We start from the raw sequence: 21,785 nt of genomic DNA on the forward strand, positions 1-21,785 counted from the left end.
CTTTGTCACATGCCGGCATGCACACGAGTACTATACAATATACATACATACACACATACATATCGTCACCTGAAATGCAAAATAACGAAACATCAAAAATTTCGAAATTGAGTGCCTTATTGATTATGATTCACTGCTACAAATTGCATTCATAATATTACATATGTCCAACATTTTCAGGTTCTGCCCTCAGAAATAAACCAGTTTTAACCAATATTAAAAATTTTTTTCACTAACGTTCCATTTTATTTCGTTTTTCATTCATGCCACTGTAAAATTCCGAAAATGTTGTTACGTTATTTTGGATTTCAGGTGGCGATATGCACTTTCAACAATAATATGACTAAAATGGAAAAATATACACATACATTTGTATGTATGCGAGTATATTAGTTGTGCATCGCTTAATTAAGAGTGCAACGAATCTAATATACTCAATTAAAAATGCTGTGCATTACTGTTTTAGCGCGCACATACATACATATGTATGAATTTAATCAAACACGTGCGAAAATATACTCGTGTGCAGGAATTAAAATTTCAACTGCACATTCTGTATCACAATTTAATTATCTTGTTATGTTATCATGCGCTTATTACTATTTTTAGAACTTAAATTTTGTTATTTTTGCTTAGGTTGTAGCGATTATAAAACTTGCATTTAATTACCGAGATTATAGCAAAATATTTAAATAGCCAAGGATGCGTCAAGTACATACATACATTCATTCGGGTATGTTTCTCTAACCGAATACATAATATTGTGGTTGTATTTTTTTGGTAATAAGGGGAAATATAGCATAATCCATTTCGAGGTTCCATACTTTTTAAAGAAAAACTTCAAATTTAATAAGTAATGTTTCTTATCATTCGAAAGAACACCATTTGGTATTTATTTCTTGAAGATTATCTCTTTCAAATGTTGGCCGCAGCTACGCCTCAAATGGTTTATCCGTTGAGTCCAATTTTCGATGACTAGTTAGAGCATTTTGACTGGTAACGAACTGGCCTGAATTGAAAGGGTATTGTCCGCATAGACTTTAGACTTTACATATCCCTACAGGAAAAAGTGTAATGGTTTGATATCACACTATCTTGGTGGCCAATCGACCGTGAAATTATCTGCTCACCGAAGTGTTCTCTCGATAAGTCCATTGATTGATGCGATGTATGGGAAGTGTCGCCGTCTTGTTAAAACCAAATTTCGCCGCGATCACGAGCTTCAATTTCAGGCATCAAATAGGCGGTTATCATGGCGCGATAACGGTCTCCATTGTCGGTTACTGTCTCACCGGCATCAACTTTGAAGAAATATGGATCGATGATTCCACCGTCCCACAAACCATACCAAAACGTTGTTTTTTCTGGATGAAATGAGAGCTCTTGAATCTCTTCAACAAATCCTTTCAAATCCGTTCCAATATCACAAGCGATGCTCCTTGAAGGTTTCTAGCAAATCGAGTTTCTTTTTCTCGACGAATATTCCGATAGTAACACTCAAAACCGCCATATCCATCTAAATTAAACTTTTTCGCGACACAAAATATGACGAATTACCACTCGGTGTCCCAAAAAGGTACTTTTCAGCCCACTGAAGTCGCACCAACTTGTGACTTTGCAAAAGCCTATATTTAGCACTTCTATTTTCATATCGATTGGTGTTATCTTGGGATTCTTTAAGAAATTTTCGATCAATTGATCCTTTTCATTTTCGTTCGTTCTCGTCGATACTTTGCATTCTCGTTGCAATTTTTCGTCTTTCGGTATTTTTGAATGCCAGCATAAGAGAATGCTCCACAATAGTGAGTTTGTTTCCGCTTGACATTTCAACTGTATTCAGCAACAAAGTACTCGACATAGCGGTAAAATCAACATATTACTTTTGCATTGAAGCATTGTCCTATACAATTATTTCGCTAACTCTATATCACGCGTTATACAAGTGCGATCGGGCTACGGTATGTGGCGTCAGAAATATAAGATTTCGTACCAAACAAACTTCTCAGACAGTTATTTGATTGTATGACTCGGTATTCTTGAGGCTGTCGTATCCTTTTCTCGGCTATAGCCGCGTAAGCGTTGGCTACGCCAATAACGGAGAAGATTGTTTGAGAAATTGAAATCGTTGAACCCGACCTGGTTTGATAGCCCAGAAGCTAAGCATTCCACAAAAATCCGTTTCGAACCATTTAAATCAGCCTGGATACAAAAATAAGTTCAATGTTTGGGTGCCTCACAAGTTCACACAAAAAAGCTCATGGACTGCATTTCTATTGTCCAATCGCTGCTGAATCGCATCGAAACCAAATCATTTACGAAGTGTTAGTCGGTTTTGAGAAGTTAGCTACTTGCGACAACGTCAAGAGGCGAATCGCTGTGAGCCGGCGAAAACAACAGCAAAGTCAGGACTGACATTTGACGAGGGTTTATATGAGAGCGACATTATGAAATTACTTTGAAAAGTAAATTTTGTCGAAGGAAACGGAGCAAATTTGATCTAAGTCGGATCTTTCTAACTATGTTAAGTAAGACCTTCAATTTAATGGAAAAATAATGGATTTATTTTTTACCAGACTAGTTTTCATATATGTATGTATGTATGATTTAGGGACTTTGTCTTCGAAAGGAAATACATACTTCCTCTGTAAGGAATATACTCACAATGCAATTAATGGAAAACTCAACTTCACACAGTTAATTGAATTGTAGACAAAGGTCTTAATGAATACAGATTATTTCGGCAAAAGAATCAGTATCAAATATAAGAAATTTAGACAAATTTAATAATTGAATGGGGTTTCATATAACATATTATATAAGTTACATATACATATGTACATACTTATGTACATCATATGTATGTATGCTTACCACATTTTTCGAAGAAAAACAAAAGAAACAATGGGGGCCGCTTTTATAGTAAATAAAAACAAAAATAAATAAAATGTTTCCAAAGCCGGCAGAATTTCTTTTAGAAAATGAATACAATACATACTCTAATGCTCATAGAAATGTGTAAGAGCGTGTGCGTTGAGTGAAAATTTGTCAACAACAGACTTCAATAGCAGAATATTGAAAATGTAGACTAAAGCTTACCAAGCCGGCACACTCGTACGCACATATACAAATGCATGTGAGAGATTCTATGCGCCCACAAATTTGCCAATATACACACACATACATATGTACATACGTGTACTAACTGCATGAATGGCAATTCTCGTCTCTAATGAGCCCTTACGTGTATTTGTATATGTATGAGTACTTCGGACATTCTTCCGTTTCCAAAGGCGATATTGTTGCTAAAACAAGAGGAGTAATTGCGTATGTATATGTATGCTCAGATAAACATACTTATGTACATAAAAATATACCGATTCTAGTGCTTATGTGCCTTCTTTGTGCTCCGGTTCGTTGTTGGTTGTAAAGGAAATTACAACTAATTGTCTTCTGATTTGAAAAGAAATTTAAAAATTACTTCATAAATGTTGCCTGACAAATAACAACAACAACTGGTGAATATTTCTCAGTTTCTGTTGCAAATTACAAACCTACAAAAACATTTAGGTTTACACTCACTTCCTTCATTGTATAAATGTATGTTGTGTAGGTGCTTTAATTTGTATGTGTGCGCTATATTTATATGCATATCTGTATGTTTGGTTGGGTGGGCGCGTACAAAAATTCGTGCGTTTACTTTGCTTTTATGTTCTGAACATATACATACATACTTGTATAAAAACATATGCATTTGCTCACAAACATACTATAGATACAATGTACATATGTAAGGTTGTAAATTGCAAAAAATGTGTGATGCCATCAGTGAAAGTGTTTTTACACTAAAAGTGTGAACAGTTGTGAAACAAGAGTAAAATGAAGGCAACACAAAAATTCCAATGACTTTCTTTTGTAACTATACTATATGTACATATCTTTGTAGTGTACGGATTCTGAGAAATGCGCTGTTTGATAACTAGTTCTTTTTGAGAACATTTTATGCTAAGACTGGTTTATAGCAACTTTATATAGAAATAAGCATCTAGCGATTTTAATGCGGTCTTATCTCAATTACTACATTTTGGGACTGAGATCTTATATGTACATACATATGTATATCTAATTCTCGTTTTTTGAGTTTGCTAATTTTTATTCGCTAAAATTAATCCAATCTTAAATTTTTTATAGGAATTTAACACTTTTGACGAAAACTATTCACTTTGGTTGAATATCGTAGAGAGAAATAATTCCTTTCAATCGAAAGAAAGGCTACAGCTCCCAGTAGCGCAGATTCCAGTTCTATAAGACATTTTTAAAACAATTTCTTCTTCAATGACTTCATCTACATAACCAACAGATTGTGTTATCGAAAACTTGAATAATATAATATTTGAGCTGTAGAGAACATTTTGCAATACTTTGAGAGTACACTCTGACCTGTCATTCGAACTATTTTTCCATAAACATTCATCGCACTCTATCTTTGATTACTGCAAACGATTTAAATGCAAACACTCCACATTATCGAACCTCTGGATTATATTAGCTTAATGGTTTCAGGTAAATTTTGATCTTTAGCATTATTATTATTGATCTTTTAAAACTAAATTCCTAAAACAAAGAGTGTTTGTTAGTTTAGTTTTCATTGAGGGCGTTTTTTACGTGGCGGGTTTTAATCCCAGCGCAAAACCTTGTAGAGGGATGTTTCCTCTTCTCATTTTTGCTCTTACTTGGTCTAGCACCGGAAGTCGTGAGCTGCAATATGTAAAACAATCGTTTCTGGCCACTCCCAAGTGAATGGCGATGAGAGAACTTTCCTTACTTGCGTAAACTTCTACCCATGAATCCATCCAAGAGTGTTTAGAGACTGAAAATATATGCGAACCGAGGTGGCATCTTAAGCGCCATAATTATTCTGACAAGAGATTCATGGTCATGTGTCTTATATGTCAGTTCCGCTCATTCAATATCCCATAAGTGTTTTCGTAATGGTACGACGTAGGCAAAATCCTTATAGATATAGTCCTTTTAACGCTATCTTCAAAGCATCAGCTGTGCTATCTTACAGTTTTGAGTTTTACTGAAATTATTTGTAGAGTGCTTTTAATCAAATCCTTATCTTATACATGTTTATACCCTGAACAGGTTATATTAGTTGCTACGACGTTTGTAACGCCCAAAAGTAAGCGTCGGATAACCTATGTATATAATACCATATACTAGTATATCAGTATAACAAGCTGAATGGATTTAGCCTCGTCCGTTTGTCTGTCTGTATATACGCGAACTAGTCCCTCAGTTTTTCAGATATCCATCTGAAATTTTGCATACATCCTTTTACTCCCAAGAAACTGCAATTTGTTAGATATCGGACTACTTTAGCATAGAGCTAGAATACAAACTGAACAAAAAGAATTAAGTGCCTGTAAGGAACACTTTTTTATTTGGCCAGATCTTCGCGAAATTTGGCACAGATTATTATCTAAGGCACTGGTGCGTTCTCCGAAGAAATTGGATCAGTTCGGATTCCTATAGTACATACGTGACATATAAACTTATCGATCAGAATTAATTGCTTGTATGGGTATTCTAGCTTCCGTGCCACCGAAGTTAACATTTTTCTTGCTTTTAACTTGATCCAGCCCATGGAAAAAATATTGTTTTTGAAGTACCTATTTGAAATAGATACTAATATAGCCTGTGTTCCATATATAAAATTACAATATATCGTTATATATATATATACTTATTTCTATTTAATCTTACGAGAATTCAGGGATTCAAAAATCTATAAATTTTCGTAATTCAAAAGTAAAATTGTGGCTAGACGTTTTGCTGAATCGCACTTCTCTTCATTACAATACAAACTAAGTGCACCATAAAATTAAAATACAAGGTGCCTTCCAAAGTAAACAGGCCGGTATGGTCGCCAGTATGCCGATGCAAGCCTTTTGAATGGCCTCTAATTCTGCATAACGCTTTCCTTTCATGGACAAATGCATATTTTCCGAATATGAAGAAGTCGCACGGTGCCGTGTCAGGTGATTTTTGATCAAATAATCGGTAACAATGACGTCCTTCTAATGTTGGATTCTGAGCAATTTTTGTGCGGAACAAACCGTGCAAACCTTTCATAAGCCCAAATGTTTGGTCAAAATGCGATAAATCCATGTTTTGGAGATGTTCAATTCCATTTGCATGAATTTCAATGATGATTTCGTCTGATTTTTGATGAATTCACCCACAGTTTCGATGGAATTTCCGGTGATCACGGATTTTGATTGGCCCACATGTTGATCGTCATTTATGTTCTCACGACCACTTTGAAAACGTTGAAACCACACGTACACTCTGCTACGGCATAGGCGATTATCGCCATAAACTTGTTTCATCAATTGAAACGTTTCGGTAAAAGTTTTACCAATTTCAAAACAAAATTTAATGTTGGCACTTTGTTCAAAGCTCATTTTCGCATCGATAACACAAACATACTGACACTTAAAACGCAATAACTTCACTCAATCCAATCAATGAAATGTCATGAAATTCTCACTGGACAATCCATAAAGATAGCAGATTCTAACGCACCAGTCGACATATAGATGGCGCAACAAGGGGCGCTAGATTCAAAAAGTCCTGTTTACTTTAGAACACATCTTGTATATCATTTTATTACTTAATATTAAAAATTAGCTTTACATTTAAAAAGTTATATGATATAAACCAGAAATGTCTAAAATAGTTGTAATCCTATCATTAAACATAATTTTCGCTCAAATTTGTGCAACTTTTTTCACTAATCTTAGTCTTGATATTAAACAAACTCCACTCCATCTATTTGCTCATACAATATTTTACTTCATCTCAGTCTTTATTTGAATCCACGTATCTGTAGATTCATTTGATTGTTTTTGTTTACAAAAATCGTATGCCCGATCCCAAGGATATATAGTTGGCTCCTTTTTATGTGAAGGCCTCTTTCTTCTTGATCTTGATTTTTCCTCAATCGGAGCAAATGTCACCGTTTTACGCACTGCTTTCTTCTTCACACGATCACTTAGCGGAGGTGTCACAGCATCGCCATCAAACACAGGATCTGTGGCTATCAAATCCGGAGTTGTGGCACTATATTTGTCGATACCGATATCAGGAGCTTGTGTAAAGGAAGCACATTTTTTTGATTGTTGAATGCCCATGTTTTTGGAAATTATTCTAGTGCTTTAAATTCAAATTTTCTTAACGCGATGCGGCTTTACGAAATTGCGGAAGTTGACTGAAACACTCCTCATGATCACTGAACCTTTTATAGCTGTAGAATTTAGTAGGCGGTAAGGTTTTAATATTTTTAAAAACGTTAAATATGCGCAGGCAACAATAAACTTAGGCAAAACTTAAGAATAACCTACTTAATGCAGTTAACTAGTTTTCCACGAAGTGATTAAAATAGGTTAAATTTTTCTTTATACCTGCTTGGGTATTACTACATAGCGGATGACGGGATAACTATATGTAAACAAAAGCAATACCATCTATTATCTAAAAGGTGTACCACCCCTTTTTAAAATATGTAAAATAGTTTCGGATCATTCTTTGTTCTTCCATTTCCCTAATTTTCCACATGATAAAACCATCAAAAGAAATTTTATCCCCATTATTTTTTCAAAAGAGAAAAAATAATTATATGAATTTACTTTAAAACTGGAGAAGGTACTGCGATATAAAGGCAACAAAGTCAAAGAGTTTTATGGGATGATGTCGTGGTAATTGTAAGGTCGCTCAATTGCAGTACTTAAAACTAGCAGAACCCCTCCAGAGCCTGCTCATTGGAAGAGAACTTTTTTAGCGTATCAATTTTAAAGCATTTCTCTTCTTACATACATCTCAATCATGTAAGGCTGTTAGAAATTAGCCTTTGAGGTTAAGACACTTGACATATCTAACAAAAATTGTTTGAAAGAGTATTAAAAGATTACTTGGGTTTCTTCGAGTAAAAAACAGCCTTTTTCAAAAATTATATTTTTTCATATAAAAAATTAAATATTTTATTAGAATTTTTTATTGTTACAAATATACATTATTAACAAAGAAATTCTGAAATTTTTGGAAAAAAATGTTTTAAACTCGGCCATTGCGACGCCAATTCCGGTGACCCCTCAGAAAAAAGATGCGACCGCGTTGGCAGGATACTTAACGGACCATCTAAAGTGAAAAAATACGTGTTTTAGTAAAACCTTAACATAGAACTTGGGCGAAGGAAAAAATGAACTGAATATGTTTACAAAAAAATTTAAATTTCAGTGAAAGTTTCACGACATTTTTTTTTTTTCAAATAGTTTTAATCGAAAAAAATCCTTCGTCCAAGTCTTTAAGGATTGTATCTCAAAGATCTGTGTAAAATTGCATCAAGATCTGTTTAGTAATGCTCGTGAAATCTTGTCAACCGACTTCAAAAACACTATTTCGAGAAGAACGCGTTTGAAGACGGCGCCTAGCCTAGCTAATCTCAAGCGCAAAAGTATTTTCGAAACTATTACTCGGATAAACTTGAAAATTTAGGACAATATTCTACAGATTTGATACGAAAAATTTTCGATTCTTTGAAACCTGTAAATCCATATAACCCCTTACGAAAAACTTCCTTTGACAAACAGAGTCAGTTAATTTACAATGTGCACCAGTCGAGGTTGTCTAATTTCTTACAACTTCAACTAATTCTGAAGGAAGGTTTCTAGGTCTCCTATCACCGCACTACATTAAAATTCTTAAAAGGAAACTATTTAAAATAGATAAGGTAACAGTTTTAGCACAGCTTAATCATGTAAGACTGACAGAAATGGGTCCTTGAGGTGAAGAATCTTGACTTATGTTATGTAAGTATGTAACAAATATTTTTTTAACGAACATTTGGCAACTATCCATATGTACTGTAATAACCTGATTTCGGAGGTTCCGACAAATAACCAGCTTCTTGGGGAGAAAAGGACGAGTCCAAATTTTAATTTTAATAATTACTTTAATCGCTTCATAAGGGCCAGTATTGAAAATTATTGGAAGCTTCCCGAAATTTGAGACCCTAACCAGTGTTAGGTCAGTGCTTTTCATTACATTTTTATGAAGATCTTAAATCAATGTTAGTTTTTCGAAAATTTTCCTCGAAATTTCCATGAACAAAATCAACAGTTCTTATAACTTTTTTAAATCGCAATAATCTTTATATAACTTTTCTGCTGGGAAACTATTTAACATAAAAAAGGAAATAATAAAGACACACTTTTCTAATGCATATGTGTAGGTATGTAAATATATATGATTGCATACCAGTATGTAAATTTACCCAAATTCTTAAACGGAAATTAATGAAGTGTACAACCGACAATGATTGACGTAATGAAGTTTTGTGGTTGCAATGATTTGCTTGCTGCATACTTTCACCCACATATAATTAGCCTTATGTACACATATGTACTTGTTTACATTAAGAAACGGCCAGTTGCACATATAAATTGTTGTTTCAAAATTTCTATTAACGAATCTTTTAAAATTTTCATTTCGAAATGTTTACCAGGAATTTTGTAAGTTCGCAATTTCTATTCGGAAGTCATGAAATTATGTATATTAAAAGTAATTTTATTGAGTTTAGTGAGGTTTCATCAGTAGGTACATATGTATACATATGTTTAAGTGCACAAATACACATAAACATTATTTATGTGCACATACACACTTTTTAATTGCTTTCAAAATCATTGCCCAATAATGCAATTGCTTTCATCGCAAAGCCGCATATTTTATTTATTTTGTCCATAAATTAATTCTGATTTTTGCCTTTATATTTTTTACGCCTACATATTTAATGAAGTGTTGATATTTGGTCGACACACTCGCATTTGTGCATATGTTTTGACCATAAATGTGCAAAAAGCATGTGGGCAAAGTGTGACTGTAATTGTGGTTCGCATGAAACCGCAACATTAAAGCTAAGGGCTTATAGGCAAATACCATTTTGCAAATATTACATGAAAAAGCTTTAAATTTCAATAACAAAATTGAACCAATCGGTTGATGGAATATTTTTGATGCTAATATAATATGCATGCATTAAGTAGAAAATGCATATAAAATTAGTTATATTTCACTATTTTATTAATTATTTTTAATTGATTTATTTATAATAGTGTTCCTTTTTTTTACTGAAGTATTAATGATATACCGAAAATTATTTTTAAAAGCAATGATTTCAGTATAACTTTCAAATAAATATTGGTCTGATATTGAGATAGCACAATCAGATAATTCCCCAAATATAGAACCAAGGGGGCCGTCGCCCCGGGCGCAACGTCTTGGGGCGGCAAAACGATCTTCGCTGTTTTTTAATATTCAGAAAAATACTTCAACAATTTTTTTACAAAATTTCTTATAAAAGATAAAGGGTTGTACACTCAATATAATGGGTGATTTTTTAAGAGCTTGATAACTTTTTTAAAAAAAAACGCATAAAATTTGCAAAATCTCATCGGTTCTTTATTTGAAACGTTAGATTGGTTCATGACATTTACTTTTTGAAGATAATTTCATTTAAATGTTGACCGCGGCTGCGTCTTAGGTGGTCCATTCGGAAAGTCCAATTTTGGGCAACTTTTTCGAGCATTTCGGCCGGAATAGCCCGAATTTCTTCGGAAATGTTGTCTTCCAAAGCTGGAATAGTTGCTGGCTTATTTCTGTAGACTTTAGACTTGACGTAGCCCCACCAAAAATAGTCTAAAGGCGTTAAATCGCATGATCTTGGTGGCCAACTTACGGGTCCATTTCTTGAGATGAATTGTTCTCCGAAGTTTTCCCTCAAAATGGCCATAGAATCGCGAGCTGTGTGGCATGTAGCGCCATCTTGTTGAAACCACATGTCAACCAAGTTCAGTTCTTCCATTTTTGGCAACAAAAAGTTTGTTAGCATCGAACGATAGCGATCGCCATTCACCGTAACGTTGCGTCCAACAGCATCTTTGAAAAAATACGGTACAATGATTCCACCAGCGTACAAACCACACCAAACAGTGCATTTTTCGGGATGCATGGGCAGTTGGCCACCAAGATCATGCGATTTAACGCCTTTAGACTATTTTTTGTGGGGCTACGTCAAGTCTAAAGTCTACAGAAATAAGCCAGCAACTATTCCAGCTTTGGAAGACAACATTTCCGAAGAAATTCGGGCTATTCCGGCCGAAATGCTCGAAAAAGTTGCCCAAAATTGGACTTTCCGAATGGACCACCTAAGACGCAGCCGCGGTCAACATTTAAATGAAATTATCTTCAAAAAGTAAATGTCATGAACCAATCTAACGTTTCAAATAAAGAACCGATGAGATTTTGCAAATTTTATGGGTTTTTTTTTAAAAAAAAGTTATCAAGCTCTTAAAAAATCACCCGATATAATAATCTGAATAACAATGAAAAATATTAATTTTTACTCGAATACTCTTCAATCTTTGAATTTGTCTTATATCTTTTGGCTTATATTTTTCTTAAAAATAGTGATAGAGCTTAGAGATGTACTTTTCTAGCTTTGTCTAGCGACGTGTCACCCTATGCTTTGAATGTAACAAATACTTTTATTTCTCCAAATTTTCAAAAATTGTGTTTAAAAACTCCAATTCGTGCAAAAATTCCTGCAAATTGTGTCAAAAGTATACAAGATATAGGGCGAAAATGGGTTTTTTCTATGGCTTTTAATAAGATGTCTTGTAAATTTGCTATCAATTTCCTCAAAAACCGTATTGTGAGAATTTTGGAACTTCAGAATTTGCGTGGCTTCTAGTTCCTAAATTTTATATATTTAATATCGAAGATATTTTGTAAAAATTCTGTTCGAACCACCTCATTAAACTTGTAGGTGGGTAGATAAAGGGGGGCGGCAGAACATCCTTGGCCCCGGGCGCCCGAAGTTGTAGCTACGCCACTGCTCGTCACTTTTTTTGCGTTATGTATTACCACCACTTCTTGTTATAATGAAGAATAATTATGTAATTGGCCTTGAGCAGAACTATGCGAATTTTGTTCAATATTATCATTTATACCTAATTTATTTATTTATGATCGTTTTCAATTGAATAATTTAACAAAATTGATATTCAAAACAAGCAGGATTGTTGTCTGTATGTAGTAGCCAAGACAAGTAGACCGGCAACTACTAGCGCTAATTTCATTACATTGGTCACATATTAAAACAATCTATTACATACAGATAGATACTAGACCAGTATTCAGATGCGTCTAGTTGAATTTCATTAAACTATTCCGTTTAAAGTTCTGTTAAAGACTTTCAATAGCTTTAAGGCGTTACATAGGTTTCCTCGGGTACAAAACAGCATTTTTTCAACAATTTTTTTCTCATATAAAAAATTGAATATTTAATTAGAATTTTTATTATTACAAACATGTACTATTAACAAAGAAATTCGTTAATTTTTTGGAAAAAAATATTTTAAACTCAGCCATTGCGACGCCATTTCGAGGTTTATTGTTAAATCACGAGTTAATATCCTATTAAATTACTAAAATTCGGATGATCATGACGTCAACAATAATCGATCGTTGGCTACAGTACATAAACTATCTACATTTACGCACACTCATGCCTTCATATATGTAAGTATATATATATATGTACATACATATGTATGCACACTATATGAGAATGTATTTCCTCAATTGACCTAAATAAATATTAATGTTATACCTTATGTTTAGCATTAATTTAATAGCACAACAATGAATAAGTTATTTGCGAAGATACTTAAAGGCTTGCTAAGGGATTTCCGTTTTACTGAGCTATCGATTATTATTGATTTGGGTATTTACCATAGTTAGGCCGTTTATGTGTAGTGCAGTGAACGATAAACAAATCCCTGTTTACACAATACAATTAGTTAAAAGCGAGTGAAACCCAAAGGATATTTAACAGCTCACATGTGAGATTGCAGAAGGCCTTTGAGCAAAGCATAAATTAAGTAAAATGAAGGCATTAAGTGGAAGTTCATGTTATAATATTAAGTTAACATGGTTATGTAAATACATGCATATACTTTTCTGGGAGCGTAAAGTTTTTATTTCATAAATTATTGAAAACTTACTTTGTTAATTCTACTCCAGTCAAACGCAGTATCAAACATTGGAAAATGTTCGTATATAGATACATACAATATATTGTTTCTTGCTTTATGAGAATGCTCCGAGTGAGTTTCATAAACTATTTGTTACCATCCAGTGTTATAAAACTTATACATTTCTACTTTCATTTTGAAAAAATCTCAGATATGCTCCATATCCTTCTCTCTCCTACATATTGGGATGCACTAAACTTCGGATCCACATCATCCACATATAAAGACTAAATTATCAAACATCTCCTCCTATATTTCATTGGCAAACACATTGCTTCTTTAAATATCAACGTTTTTTTTTATTAAAAAATACAAAAATAATAGCATAGCTTCACAAGTAATAATACTCGTTGGGCATGGGATAGGATGGAGCTGAATGATCGTCTGACGGATCGCTGAAATAATTGCGTTGGCTAAATGTCTGCTCACATCCGTACAGACTCCTTCCATCATTGTCAATATCGTCTAATATCAGTGTAGGACCTAAGGAATCCAAACATGTCTCCTTAGTACTCTCCTTGCATTCACGCTTCGGCCGAATTAAATTGCTCTGAACTTTCATTTCGAAATTTCCACTGACATCTTGAGGCTTCACTGTGCTCTTTCGACGCATACTATCCCTCAACTCAGTATATGATGGGAATATCCTAGGCGTATGCTGATCGCTTGCTGCATCTGTCATATCTTGCGAGGCGGCATTCTCTTCTTTTATCGGTAAAATAGCACGTGGATTCCGTATTGAAATAGTAGAATCGCGTTTTTGACGTTTCTGCCGTAGCTTGGCAGAACGGGCACTTAAAGAAATTTTCTTCGTGTCTGGTGGACCAGCGCCAACAGGCTTGTCTTTAAATGCGTTACTTCCGAGAGCTTCTTCAATATATGTTTTACCATATTCATCTGGTGCTGTTTGCATATATGAATCGCGCCTCCTTGATTGCATTCCACCCATGCTTAGAATAAATAAACTTTCAAAGAAATTGCGTAAAAAGAACGGAGTAGCTGTCGATGATATGTTATGTTGTGGAATGACTGAACCAGACTAAGCTAACTTTGAAAAGTTGTTTCCTTTTTATACTAAAAAATCTTGATTTTTGCTAATATTTTTAGAGAACTAGGAAGCGCAGGTAGCCTGATTAACAAAGGCACAACTTAATAACTTCAATGTTGACCATTTTACCTGCGGTTCTACAAAAGTCTAACAATTTAGGTATACATTTGTAAACATGTATCTTTTATAGTTATTAACACCAAACAAAAGGAATACCGAATAAACTCCTTAAAAGAGTTTATGTGAAGGGATATACTATTTCTTTAAAAATAAACATCTACATATAATTTAAAGGATCTCAGAGATAGATTTAGTATATTCCACCTTGAAAAATTACATTAGTGAGGTTCTGGTTCTGGCATAAAAGAATAACTGGAACGAAATAATGAAATTATTAAAAGAAATAGTTTCGTAAAAAGTTAATAACATAACATTTTTGGGAGTATAAGGGAGCTAAATAACCCAACCAATTAATTTTAGGGAAAAACCATAATCTACTCTAAGAAACATGGCTGAGATATATTGACATATGGTCAATCATAAAGATGAAATGTATTTGGGAAAAATGTGGCGAAATTCTGAAATTCCCAAAATTACTCTTATACCATGTTCCGGCCGACACTTAATAACGATATTTAAGCTGTAGATTATTTCACTAATTTTTTTTAAATATTGTATTTCTTTTTTTTTATACCTTCTTTTGAATGTTTTACTACCGTGAACAAAAAATAGTAAGACTTTGTTCGCTTATTTTATTCTTCAAAGTCTATGCAACGAAACGTTGTTAAAGTAAATTTCTGAAATAGCCTTCAATGCGCGTAGGATTGACGTTTAATATCTTCAATTGATTCAAACTATCCACACTGACAGGGCTTTTATTCTTCATATTCGTCGGTTCAATTCACTTATTCTTCTTCTTTTGTCTCATAAACTGAAAATTTGTACTACGAGTATATAAAATATTTTTTGTAAACAGAGATTTCTGATATATATTTTGTAAAAAATTTTAGAAAAAATTATCAGTGATTCCTTCATATTTTCGATTATCCGACTTATAACATTAGCTGTGTTCTATTCACCAATCGTTCGAACTCTATTCTCTTCTATACCCTTGCAACCTGTTATTACAGAGTACAAGGAGCGTTCCAAAGTAAACAGGACTTTCTGCTATCTTTATCGATTTTCCAGTGAGAATTTCATGACATTTCATCGATTGGAAGTGAAGTTATTGCGTTTTAAGTGTCAGTATGTTTGTGTTATCGGTGCGAAAATGAGCTTCGAACAAAGTGCCAACATTAAATTTTCTTTTAAAATTGGTAAAACTTTTACCGAAACGTTTCAATTGATGAACCATATATATACGTTTATGGCGATGATTGCCTATCCCGTAGCAGAGTGCACGAGTGGTTTCAACGTTTTCAAAGTGGTCGTGAGGACATAAATGACAATCAACATGTGGGCCAATCAAAATCCGTGATCACTGGAAATTCCATCGAAACTGTGCGTGAATTCATCAAAAATCAGCCGAAATCATCATTGAAATTCATGGAAATGGAATTGAACATCTCCAAAACATCGACTTATCGCGTTTTGACCGAACATTTGGGCTTACGAAAGGTGTGTGCACAGTTTGTTCCGCACAAATTGACTGACGACCAAAAATTTCTCAGAATCCAACATTCGAAGGACGATTATTTGACCAAAAATCACATTTTAACCATTAACCACTCCCCGTATTCACCTTATATGGTACCATGCGACTTCTTCCTTTTCGGAAAAATGCATTTGCCCACGAAAGGAGAGCGTTATGCAAAGGCAGAGGCCATTCAAAAGGCTTGCATCGGCATACTGGCGGCCATACCGGCCAACGAGCTAAAACACTCGTTCGTCATGCTTTTGGACCGTGCAAAAAGATGTATTGAAGCATAAAAAACCATTTGTTCTGTTTTTTTAAGTCCTGTTTACTTTGGAACACTCCTTGTATTATAGTTTTGTTCGCCTAACGGTTGTACATATCACCTAAAACTAAGCAATATAGCGATAATCCTATATAAATACATATAAAAATGATCAGGATGACGAGAAAACTTGAAATCCGGGGGATGTGTAAAAATGCAAATATTTTGATGAAACTTGGTATTCGGGTTCCTTAGTAAAAAAGAAGATTACGTGTACAAAACGCATAACTAATCACTAAATTAAAATATAAAACTGTAATTTGGTACAGGCGATCACAGGAGCAAAGGGCATCTATGGTCAACAAATTTTTGAAAAGTGGGCGTGGCCCCGCCATCTAATAAGTTTAATGAACATATCTCCAAAACCACTAAAGCTACAATAACCAAATTCACCCAGCACAAATATTATAAGAACTCCTACCGACAGTGTGAAAATGGATGAAATCGGAAGATAACACCGCTCACTCCCCATACATGGTACTGTTAAAAACTACCAAAGGCGCAATAAATCAATAACTAAATACGGCAGAGACATTAAATTTTATGGGCTTGGTGGCACCGCCCGTGAAATCCCACATCTCAGGACCCGACCGACCGATTTCGACTAAATTTAGCACTTGGCATTCCTCTCATATTCATATTTCACAGTGCGAACATGATAAAAATCGGCTCGATACTAACCCAACTCCTATATATGTATTTCTTAAAATGATTTTCGCTTTTATAATTGTACCTAAACCTTATAGCAAATATGTCGGCCAGTGTCTATATACAGTATACATATGTATGACGTTTTACACCTTAAAGTATTTCCTTGGCTTTGATTCTTGTATGTTGCAAGAGTATAAAATAATGGGTTGCACCCGAACTTAGCCCTTCCCTACTTGTTCTTTCTTCATTTTGTAAAAAAGTAAAAAATATATATATATTTAGTTTATGCATATACATATAATATTTTTGTATTTATTTTAATGTAATATTTCTATATAAAATATGTTTGTATATACACATGTGCAAAATCGGATTGCTCAGGAAAGAATTTTAATTAACCGCTTTAAATTAAATTTGACAACAAAGAAACTTTTTAAATATATATATTTTTTTTAATTTTTTTTTTTTTGCTTTTATATTTTATGTGTATGGTACATGTAGCAATTTAATATTTTTTTGTAATTTTTCATACTTTTTCATTCATACACAATGGATATTTTATATAATTAGCAATATACAAAATATATTGTACATATTTATATGTATGCACGGCTGCGTTCATTGAAATAGCAGTGCAGCTAGCTATTAACTAACGAAAGGGAATATGCAAAAAACCGTTTTATATATTTTCGCTTCTGCTCCACTGCTATTTCAATAAACAGAACAGTATATGTATGGTCATGACACACACATCATTCTATACTATACAAAATAGTTAACAGTTAATTTTCAAGGAAAACACATTTTGAATCATTTAATCTGTCTACCCGTGTTTGTACTGCGTAATTTGAAACAACTTTACTCAAAAAATATAAATACAAGCCAATTTGTTTGCAATACACATTGTGGATGCACCCATACCGCCGTCAAATTATATATACATACATATGTAGCTACACTTGTAGTATCATTTATGTAAAATATTACGAAAAAATATGCGCGTTTCCCTTAAAAAAAAATACTGCAAAAACAAAAACAGCCGCAAATCCATCAGTTTCATTACCACCACTGACAACATACACACACACATGGCCAGCCAAATAGGCCATCAATCAAAACATTTCCACAAGGATTTTCACGAATAGGCAAATTGGCTTGAACGAACAAAGAGAGGGACACGTGAACAATGGCGGAGATGCGGGTACACACAGGCTTACTAATCCTTCAACAGATACACGCGTACATATATATGTATATATGTATACATATATGATTATAGTTGAGGCATCCAGCCAGCCAGTTAGAGACTGCGAAAGTATGCAAATACAAACAAATAAACTCACACAGACACACCTCCCGAGCACATATGCAACTAATCAATCCAGCAGCCATGTGAATCAGTCAGTCAGTCACCCAGTCAGTAAGCACATCAGTCACTCCATGCACAGGCGACGACACAACCCAGTTATGTTTAATCACCGACACCACCTCCAATACCAACAACAACACGACACGCGCCAAAACTTAATAATCAATATATGGCTAAGCCGTTAGCGTTTTGCCTTTACATGTTTTCCATTTTTCTTAAAATCTAATAATAAATTGTATTCATTAAGGTCTTACAAAACGGAAATTGCGGAAATGGAGACGGTGCTGTAAGAGACCACACACCGCAACAAATACCACCGCACGCCACCACATGCCAACAACATCAACACCACCAATATACATACATACATGTAGGAACTGGGCGACCGCCACCACCACACAAGACGCGCTGTCTGAAGATGAGCCACCACTAACTAATGCTTCAAAGCAAATGAGTGATGCTGCCTGTCTGCCTTGCTGGCTTCTAACCAATAACTCGACGGCATGCGGAAGCAATAGATTTCAGTAGGAAATGAGCACAAATGCTAATAACGGTATGATATTTGAATCCCATGTAAAAAGTGTTTAGGAAATATCAGGTGGCAAGGAGCAAAGCGCAACGAACGGAAGGCAGCGGGCAGCGCAGCTGTCGATGAAGCGAAATCTTGCTCGTTTTGCAAGGATCCACAGCAATAAGTTAACAATGCCAGCAACAGTTGTAAAGAGTAATACATGCACACACAAATATACATGCATCTATTTGTGTGTATATGCGGGCAAAGCTTGGAATTTGAATAATGATTGAGCTGAGAAAAAACAAACAAAAATAAATAAATATGAACCAACAACAGCAGCAACGCATCAAAAATAAACATTGTATGTAGTATTTATATATATATATGTATATGTATGAGTGTGAATAATATTAAGAGCCAAAGGAGAAATTCAAATTCAAACACGAACTTAATGATTACAAGTAATAATTATCAATAATTAATAATAATAACGAATAATACTAACAAGATGACATGCTAAACACAGTTATAAATCAAAATAGTTTTATTGAACATAAAAAACTCTAAAAAAATAATGCAAACGAACAATAAAAGCGAGCGAGATTTATTGCGAAAGGCAACAAAAACATTGAAATGCGCAAAGCAAAGGTTTAAGGGGTTCTAACCACTTGTAAGTACGAAAAAGTTAGTTTTTTGTGATTTTTTTTTTGAAGAAATTACTTAATGAAATAAATTTAAACAATTTCTTGTACTTTAATAATCGGTGATTCATTTTTAAAAAAATGGAGTAACTTGCTTCCTGGCGGTGAGGAAAAATTTTCGGCTTAAAACTAACTCAAATTCAAAATCAAAAAAATATTTTTAATATTGCTGAATTGCAAGTATTAATCGAAGGACTTGTCCATATTTTGATTTTTTTTTGTCAAAATGACGGCTTCACAAAAGTAAAAGGTGCTTTTATACCCTGAACAGGGATCTTAAGTTTACAAAAAAGTTTGTAACAAATAGCTGGAAACGTTTGAGACCACATAAAGTATATATGTATATATATTAGAAATGATCCGTTTTACGAGCTAAGTCGGTTAAGCCATGTCCGTCTGTGTGTCTGTCTGTATATGAACTAGTCACTCAGTTTTTTAAATCTGAAATTTTCCACCCACACCACTATAACATATAGCTGTCATACAAACTGAACAATCGGTATCGATTGCTTGTATGGAAAATTTTTTTCATTTGACGAGATGTCTTCGAAAAAAAATTTCTTACCGACTCTAGAAACAGTGTTTTGAGAAAAAACGCTTTAAAATTTTGGGAGCCGATTAAAAGTTCTTGCAATTCTTTTTTATTTAATTTTAAAATTCTTACATATACGCTTCTATATCCGAAACTGTTTGCGAGAAATAACCCCTTAATACAAACGTTGAATAAAAAGTTCAGTGAAATACAACCTTAAAATGCGCGCAAGATTTAAACAAAAACATTTTAAATAAAAAATATAAACTAAAAAAATTGAAATGTCTTAAGAAATAATTGTTTAGATTAATAATGCAAACAATAAATATTAATAATAATAATTATAAAAAAATGTAAACGGCCAACAAGCCACACAGCTATGTACTATATGCACTAAACAGAACTTTTAAACTGTACACACAGGTCCACGCACACGCATTAGATAAGTCCACCTTTAAAGCTTTACAAAGTGCAAGCAGGTGTGTACAGTTTAGCGGTTGTGTGCGCTTCACCAGTACACTTCCATGCTTAAGGCAACAAAAACAAACACTAAATTCACTAAATTTAATAACACTAGTTTAATGTATGAAAAATAAAAAGAAAAAAACAACAAAACAAAAAATTAATATAAAAAATAAAAACAAGAAACGAAAATAAAAAAGAAAACCAGAGACAAAAACAAAAAAACCAAAGCAAAAAATTAAAACTCAATTACAATTAAGGCAAACCCAACTCATACTCGTAAATGCCTCAAATTTGTTATTCATTTGTTATTACATATGTACATACATATATGTGTAAAGGTTTTCGAGTGTAATTAAGCTTAATTAAAATTAGCATACATACACATAACTAAATGTATGTATAAAAAGCTACATAATTTGTCATTAAATTACTTGAAAATCGTTTTTAAAAAAACCGAAGTGAAAATTGACTGACAAATACTAAAAATTGCAAAGCACAAAGTAAACAACTAAAATTCAAGATGTTGAAAAGCACAAAACAGACAAGTGGGCTCTAATAAGACAGCAGTATTTTAAAATAGATTTAAAAAATGGCATAAAACATGTCGTAAATTGTAGATACAACACAAGCCATATTTTATGGCAAATTGTGCACTAAATGAAGACGTTAACAGATGTATAAACTGCTTGCTAGGTAAATCACGTGGTAGAAGTAAAAAGTCTCAAGCAGTAAATGAGCGATAACGGTATTCTAAAATCAAACTTGAAAGCACTCTGCAAGAAGCTTTGACATTCTCTACAATATTTTGTGCTTAAACTGCTTTAAATGCTGCAATTCAATTTTCACACAGCTGTTGCTCGGTTTTCTGTAGTCGCAGGTACCTAACACAAGTCAAAATTATTTAATAGTTTCTATAAAAGAAATATAGAGAATATAATTGTTATATATGCAAGTCGAACAAACAGTAAAGTTTGTGTAAGAAATGTTTAAAGTTTAAGAAATGGAGTTACAGCGAAATGTTTGTTTGTTTTTTTTTTGTCGTTTAAAAACTTTATGCGATAGTAAATTTGATATGATTTAACATGTATACTATATATGTATGTATGTACATTAGGGTGTCTGTTATTTTCCAAGCATTTTATTTTTTTTTGCAAACGCTGAAGTTTCAGTTTTTGCCATGAAAAATCCATCTCTACAATCTCCTTGCTTTCAACTTAAATCAGGAATAAATCATTTTACTTTTCCCATATATTTTTTTGTTTTTTGTATTGAATCTTTTAGCATTAATTTAAAATATATGATAATAAATTTAAATAATAAAAAATTTAAATTTAATAAATTTAAAAATCATTATAACTTTTATCTCCAAAGAAAATTCATCTACAACTTA

At 33.4% G+C, this 21,785-nt stretch overlaps 1 protein-coding gene across 4 annotated transcripts in view; it reads left to right on the forward strand.

Annotated features, from left to right (window-relative positions):
• Positions 1–21,480, forward strand: part of LOC126758870 (glutamate receptor ionotropic, NMDA 2B) — a 198,293-nt gene extending 176,813 nt beyond the window's left edge. For all 4 annotated transcript variants that reach the window (XM_050473285.1, XM_050473287.1, XM_050473286.1 and 1 more), the window contains exon 11: positions 18,431–21,480. In XM_050473285.1, coding sequence (XP_050329242.1) covers positions 18,431–18,473 — 43 coding nt within the window. In that variant the 3' untranslated portion in view covers positions 18,474–21,480. The remainder of the gene's footprint in view (positions 1–18,430) is intronic.
• Positions 21,481–21,785: the final 305 nt, after the last annotated feature.

Source organism: Bactrocera neohumeralis, chromosome 5, assembly GCF_024586455.1.
Source record: "Bactrocera neohumeralis isolate Rockhampton chromosome 5, APGP_CSIRO_Bneo_wtdbg2-racon-allhic-juicebox.fasta_v2, whole genome shotgun sequence".
Lineage (NCBI taxonomy): Eukaryota > Metazoa > Arthropoda > Insecta > Diptera > Tephritidae > Bactrocera > Bactrocera neohumeralis.